At 41.3% G+C, this 7651-nt stretch overlaps 1 protein-coding gene across 1 annotated transcript; it reads right to left on the bottom strand.

Moving 5' to 3' along the window:
- Window positions 1–1792: 1792 nt before the first annotated feature.
- Window positions 1793–5065, bottom strand: LOC104467311 (GTP:AMP phosphotransferase AK3, mitochondrial-like; the record flags this gene model as incomplete). Its single annotated transcript, XM_010081045.1, has 2 exons — window positions 4951–5065; window positions 1793–1965 (listed from the first exon to the last, which is right to left on the bottom strand). Coding segments are annotated over exons 1-2 (234 nt in total), but the record flags the coding sequence as incomplete, so codon positions are not given.
- Between the last annotated feature and the right edge of the window lie 2586 nt (window positions 5066–7651).

Genomic DNA, 7651 nt, shown 5'->3' with positions numbered 1-7651 from the left:
CTTTCTGGGCTGCAAGTGCACATTGCCATCTCGTTTTGAGCTTCTCATCAACCAGCATCCCCAAGTCCTTCTCTTCAGGGCTGCTCTCAAGCCATTCTCTGCCCAGCCTGTATTTGTGCTTGGGGTTGCCCTGACCCAGGTGCAGGACCTTGCACTTGGCCTTGTTGAACTTCATGAGGTTTGCATGGGCCCACCTCTCAAGCCTGTCCAGGTCCCTCTGGATGGCATCCCTTCCCTCCAGTGTGTCCACCACACCACACAGCTTGGTGTCATCAGCAAACTTGCTGAGGGTGCGCTCAATCCCACTGTCCATGTCTCCAACAAAGATGTTAAACAACACCAGTCCCAGTACTGACCCCTGAGGAACGCCACTTGTCACTGGTCTCCACTTGGACATTGAGCCATTGCCCACAACTCTTTGGGTGCAACCATCCAGCCATTCCTTATCCACCACACGTCCAGCTGTCAAATCCATGCCTCTCCAGTTTAGAGACAATAATGTCATGTGGGACAGTGTCAAATGCTTTGCACAAGTCCAGGTAGGTGACATCAGTTGCTCTTCCCTTATCCACGAACGCTGTAACCCCACTGTAGAAGGCCACTAAATTCGTCAGGCATGATTTTCCCTTGGTGAAGCCATGTTGGCTGTCACCAGTCACCTCCTTATTTTCTATGTGCTTCAGCAGAATCTCCAGGAGGATTTGCTCCATGATTTTGCCAGGCACAGAGGTGAGACTGATTGGTCTGTAGTTCCCTGGGTCTTCCCTTTTTCCTTTCTTAAAAATGGGCGTTATGTTTCCCCTTTTCCAGTCAGAAGGAAATTCAGACTGCCAGGACTTCTCAAACTCAGATTGCCATGACTTCTCAAACATGATGGATAGTGGCTTAGCAACAAAGTCTGACAGTTCCCTCAGGACTTGTGGATGTATCTCATCTCCTTAGGTGGTCTTGCACCTGATCTTCTCCTGTTCTTCTTCTTTTCAGCTGGCCTCTTTTCGTGCAATGCTGAAATCCAAAACCCACAAGGCCTGCTATGCTGATGTAGTTTAATAGAGCTTCCAGGTGAAATGTGATGCCACAACAGGTAAATTACTTAGGGTCAAGGATAAAATATGGCTTTACCTGAGCTGCACTAAGGCTAATCCAAGTTCCTTCAAAAATATTAGGGTAACAATGTACAATCATCATCTTCAAGTTTGCTGTTCCTCTTTAGGATATCTCAAGCCATAACCTCTTTGATCTGTTCAGAAGCTTCTCTGACTGGCAAGTTTTGACATCCAGTTTTGCAATATGACACCTGTTCCCTTGAAAATACCCATCCTGGTTAAATATAGACACAAGTTAAGTGGATTCCTCTGACTGATGATGCAGTGTGCTTCCTAGATTACAAAGAATGAGTCCTCTGGAGGAAGGAAAAGGAAACTACATTTTGGACTGTACAGGCTGCAGACTTGCAGAAGAAGATAAGAACATGCTCAACTCCTATGCCAGTGTGCAAGACAAGAGTATTCCAAATCAGTGAACAGCTTTAACAAGAGCTTACAAAACACCATGGTGTTTCATTCTGAAGAGGCCAAGCACATTGTCTATCAGCTTAAGCTTCTACCAGGTCACTAACATACCCTAAGAGGCAGGGTGTTACCAGAAAGGTTCTGGGCTCCTAAGAGATGAAATGAGCCTTTTTCTTCTGAGCTACTGTGTTTTGCAACAACGTATGCAAACAATATTTTACTGCAATTATCCAATGCAATGCAACGTTTATTTATCACCAACACTGACATGTATTGCTTACCTGCAGTTTGGGAGGATTGAATTCAAGATTGTAGACTCTGCCACTAGCAGGGTGAATCCAACGTGCTGTGAGCCGGTATTTTATGGTCTCAAATGGCACATCTAGGTCAATTACAGTGTTTATTTGACATTGTTTGTCCAGGGCTTCTGCTTGAGCAACCGTTCTGGGAAAACCTTTTTAAAGGAAATAACTCCATTATTATGCTATAATTATAGTGAGAATTACCTGCATTCAGTCATTAGAAAAAATAATTGTCAGACAGAAAAAAAAAGCATCATCATACTGTAAAGGCTGAAGAGACATCATATTTTCCAAGTATTTTTCAGTGTGTCAGGGAACTTCAGCTTGTTAAATGCCTCCCAGCTTCCACCTCCTCATTTCAGTTAATCTTCCCAAAAGTATAACAAATAAATGCAAAAAGACCCCATACGCATGTACTACATACCACTATATTGAATAAAAGCATTGTATCAACATTTTGAACAATAAAAGCTACAGGCAGTTCACTGAGAGGTCTGGAACAACCTAGAAACATTTGTGACGACTTTTACTTCCACAGTTTTGTAACTAAGTCTGGCTTAAGGAGATGACCATTACAAACCTTTTTTATTCACTTGCAGTGAGCCCAATTTATCTACCAGAAGCAGTCCAGGCTTAATTTTACATAAAAGAGCAGCTTTAGAAAGAGTTCTGGGAAGTCTAGTGTATCAAACTATCATCGGGGATGATGCTGTGAGAACACCCAGGCTGAAGAGGAATCTGTCTCTTCACTTAAAAGACACTGCATTTTGCCCCATGAACTCACGGCTCCAGCAGCATGCCTTCAAAGGCACATGTTACTACTATAGAAATCTAGTGAAACTTAAGAAGGAGGCAGGGCGAAACAGAGCACAAGAAGACCAAGATCTCCACAAAGAATTTAAAATACAAAACTGACCACGAGAACATCTGTCAAAGCTACTGCAGAACATGCTATTGCACCATAGATTCACTTCAATAACACCTCTACCCACAAAGCTCTTGCACAGTCTCCTGTTCTTCAGTAGCTTGTAATTTTCACCATGTTATACAAGTAAACTTCTCCATAAAGGCAAAGTACTGACAGGTACAAACTTAAGAAACTCTTCTTTGCATAACATTGGTTAGTCCATTGTCTGAGTAAGGAACCAGACAAGAACTAGCCTTACAACCGAAAAAAAAAGTATTTTACAGTCTTAAGGCTACTATGTCTAGTCTAACACATCACAAAAGGAAACAGTTAATTAACTCAGGCCAAGTTCTCGTTGTGCATTAAGTCTAATGCATCTGGTTTGCATCTCAGTCATCTGCCCTCATCCTATTTCTCTCATGTTCACTTTATCTCATGAAGTGCTTCTAAATGTTAAGAGCAGAGGGAGAGCCAGGACTCCAGCACTGCTGTTCTTTCGTACTTTTGACATGCTAGTCAGCTACCACACATCTTAATTATGCAGCTGGAAAATCAGTTTGCTTTGAGACTTAGTAATGAGAAACTTCCTCAACAAATTAAAGTGCCGTTACAAAAGCATTTAATTGAAACTGAACCAGCATTTGCTACATACAGTGTTGTCTTGATACAGAAAAAATAATCTACAAGGTGTGATGAATTATGAAGAATCTAGGAATACAGAGAAAAGTGCCCTATTTATACAGCACATAAATCTAAGGAGGTCATACCCACACACACATGACTCAGGTTGCTGCATCTGCTGTGACTCCAGAAGCCAACAACCTATCGTAAGGCAGTGGAAATGGGTATTTGGCTAAGTGAGCATACAAGCAGATCAACAACTCTATTTAGCTTGACTTGACTGACCGCCAAGCTGTTTCTTCTGAGTTGCAGTTATCAAACTGAAGACTTTCTGGTAAACATAGTTCAACACAACAGTATTGTTCCTATACAGGTGATAATGCCAGAGCTATCCCTAGTGTTATTCACTGAGTCTCAGTAAAAATGCTGATGCAGACAAAATTTCTGCTACAAAAGTTTAAAGAAGGCAGCACATTAACATGCAGCAGAAACTGACTTTTTCTCTTACAGTCTCCACACCATCCTCCTCTTAAGAGTTGCCAGTGTGCCCATCTATACTGCTACACATCCAGATCCACAAGGCTGGAACTGTGTGTACACAGGACCTGGAACTAAAGAAAAAAAAACATCTGGAGCTCTTTCCTTTATTGAGTAGGTTTCATTGTGCTGTTCACTGTGGTAATTAAGCCTTTGTCTTCACTAAAGAGGAACTTAATTGTGACTAGAGCCACCAGAACAGATCGCTCTACTAGAAGCAATTATAATAGAGCACGAAGGGACAGAGTGCTGTGGATTTTTCACTCCCTCTAAATCGAAAGCCACACCAACAACTTTTTAGAATTTTATCTACTGAGACAAGTTGTGACTAGAATCCAAAAACACACACATCCATCCTAGACACTATCTTTGTGCTGCGCATCCAACTGTACTGCCATGGGCAGGGGTAACAAGAGCCGTTCAATTCAAGAAGACAGCAGCAAATGCACTTTATATCTACCCTGAATGATGAAGTAATGAGCTTCCCCTGCAGAACTGGAGAACAATTCACTCTAGATAAAAGAACCAAAGAGCAAATGAAAGAGACCTTTTAGAGCACTTAAGCAATGTTTTTGTTGGTGATTTATTACACACTGCACTGCTGCAGTACTTGCTTTCCACACTTACCTTGTTGCTGCATCACATACCTGCCCTTCTAAATAATTCCTCATCCCCATTCTTAAAGTGTTCCACTTCCCAGGGACTTGAACAATAAAAGGCTTTTAAAAAATAAACTTCTCAATGCATATTTCAAATGGGAAATAAAGCATAAGAATTACCAGAATAGCCAGTTTTTAAATGTTACTGGAGCACTGAACTACCCTTTTCAACATGAATTAAACATCCCTCTAACACTCTGAAGGCAGATGCATCCAAAGCATTGTACAGACAAAGAAACTGGGGCAGATGAGCTCCTGAAGGTTTCACAACAAGCTCGCAACAAATACTGTCCTGTTACTATGCCTAGAGGATGGCTACTAGAGTGTAGCTACCCACAAGTGATGAAAGCGCTCCAGGCTTTCCAGAACAGATTTTCTCTCTGTGTATAGTGATATCCAATATGCTAACTTACCATCCAATAGCCAGTTGTACTGATCTAGGCCTTTTAGCTCACTCAGCACTAGCTGTGTCATGATGTCATCTGGAATAAGCTGCCCTTGATCAATGTAAGACTTGGCAAGGATCCCAACTTCTGCAAAAGTAAAAGACACATTACATTACCTCTGATCTCCAGTAAGCAAAACAAACGCCCACAAGCCTGCAAAAACTTTATTTTGATCAGGATGGCACAGATAAATAAAGCTGTAAACAAGAGACAGTATGCTTGCTGAAATTCAAAAAGAGATTATAATTTAGGACCTGATCATGCAAACATGTTATCAGAATATTTTGATCAGTCTGTAGTTCCATGGATGGCAACAGGGCATCAGCACATCACTATCCCAAACACCCTCCAAATAATTTTACTAGTATTTGAAATATTGGGTTCCAAAAACTAAAATCAGGAGAGGCCATTAGGTAAAAGAGTCTTCAGAAGAAGAAATGTAAAGGATACAAGTTCATTAAGATATCAGCCCTCAGATTTCCTGTCAAGAAAGTTATTTTCTCAGTTTAGTTACTTAGGACTTCACTACAGGAAGAAATGCCTTTGGTATTTAAGAAAGCAGTATGCAGTGGGATATGCTTGCCAGATATGTATTTTTATGATTACTAGAGTTATAAGAGGATGTTTATAGATGTTGTAAACTATTTATGGGAGTGTGCAGACACTAGTATTTTCCCATGGAACTGACAAAGCTTTAATACCAGTCATTTAGCCCACTGGCTCGCTAAAATGCCAGCCACACATCACAGTTGTGAATATCACACTAGGCTCCTACATGACAGGCAGCAGCAAGCTGTAGCACCCAAATCATGGGTATAGCCAGGAAGAAATTCATTTGCCAGGGTTGTGTCCTAGGCAGAAAGCCTCCACAGCCTTCGTTTATAAAACAATTACCCAGTTATGTAAGTCACCCAGAATAGCAGCTAGACCGGTTTTATTGTGGATCTGCAGAAGCCTTTACTTGCAGCCAATTCAGATCTCATTACAGTAAACTAAACAGAATATAAAATGGGATGAACTGACACACTAACACAAGATATAACCACTTTAAGCAGTAAGCAATGAAGAATGCCAAGTCCCATCACTTGATGCAGTATTGGAATGTGCAATAATACAGAGGCCCTTCTTCAGACAAGGCAACTGAAAACCAACAGAGGCCTTCAAGTAATGTAAACAGTGGCTTTCATCCTGAAAAAAAATAAGTAATAAAGGGACAATTTCTCCTTATTCAGTGTTCATATATGTACAGTCAAGCTTTGAAAAGTTTTAAGACCATTTAGAAATAGGCAGTATGCACCTAAGTCAGACTTCAAATAATCCTCACAATGTGGAAAAGAGTCTGCCTGGGTACAAAATGCCTATTCTTCTCCCTACCTCCCTTCTTTGAGGTCAGGAAGTCATACCTCTTTTATTATTCTAGTGTGTTTTGAACTATGTACCCTGCAAAAGTAGGCCGGGAGAAGGAACAAATTACATCTAGATAGTTTGTGTAGTTGATGCTTGGATCTGTTACTGATTCATGCTCCAGCATTGCTCTAGCCACAATTATCTAAGAATATGCGCAAGGCAAGGTTGACAGAGAACAGTACTAACATACTTTGGGAAGACAGATGAGCTTTTGGGCCCAGAGAGGTTTAAAGTACGGCAAGCTGTAAGGTCCTATTATTAGACCAAAAGAGCTGTAAACGTGCTCTACAAACCTCAGGTCAGTTAGAAAGTCAGTATTACAGAAGAAAAAAATAGGCACGACTGTACCCAAATAGTTAACGTTAGGACAAGAAGTTTGTATACTAAACCATAGCTTCTCCCCTCTCTGCTGCCCGCTGTGGGTGGGATTTCATGAGGTTCTGTTGTTTTTATTTTGTTCTGGTTTTTTTCAGCTTGGGTCTGAAACCACTACAGCCATAGCAATCTTTGGAATTAAAGGCAACACAGGGTTCTTTCCTGTCTAGGTGATAACAGGTATCCATGTTTCATGGTTTTGCAAGATTGGCATGTCCTAACCACACTGCAGCAAACAAGGTCTGGCCAGATTCAGACAACAGGTTGCTTGGTGCTAGATGGGTAATCACGGACTCTCCACCCTCCAAAGCAGCAGAACATGGTAATAACTGCAAATTGCTCACATGTTCAACAGGACTTTTCAGCAGACAAAAGTCCATTTTCATAAGACAGCAAGTGCCAAAAATGCCACCGTATAACTATTGTTAATTCTGTCTAATTTTTCAAGTGTTTTAACTGCCTGACCTAGCCTAACACAGTTCTCAAAAAACTGGGAATTGCAGGACTCTTCTAACGAAATCAAAACTCATAAACTCCCTCATCTGAACTTGTCAAAGCTCTGAGTTGCCTCTCAGTCTCTCTCCCTCCTTCAGTGTACCATATACTCCTGCTACCTCAGTATTCATCTCAATCCTTTGGAGACCACTTCTGCAACGAGTGACTCACTTTCAGTAAAATTAAAGCAGAGCTTCATCTGCGTTAAGTAGTGAACGAAGAACGCTGTAGCACATTCCTGTAACTTCTAGGCTAGCTAAGTCAGAGCAAACTTCATCATCTCTTCCACCCTCCACTGGCTGCTCTCCTGACATCCAGGGTTTTAACCAGTCTACTACACTTTCATGTCACATCTTGGTTCTCCTCCACATTCTTTAATTTGTCCAGCCCC

This window comes from Pterocles gutturalis, unplaced genomic scaffold (assembly GCF_000699245.1).
Source record: "Pterocles gutturalis isolate BGI_N339 unplaced genomic scaffold, ASM69924v1 scaffold4149, whole genome shotgun sequence".
Taxonomy (NCBI): Eukaryota; Metazoa; Chordata; class Aves; order Pterocliformes; family Pteroclidae; genus Pterocles; species Pterocles gutturalis.
The sequence above is the reverse complement of the archived record's forward strand: the minus strand, read 5'-3'. Positions and strand labels throughout refer to the sequence as shown.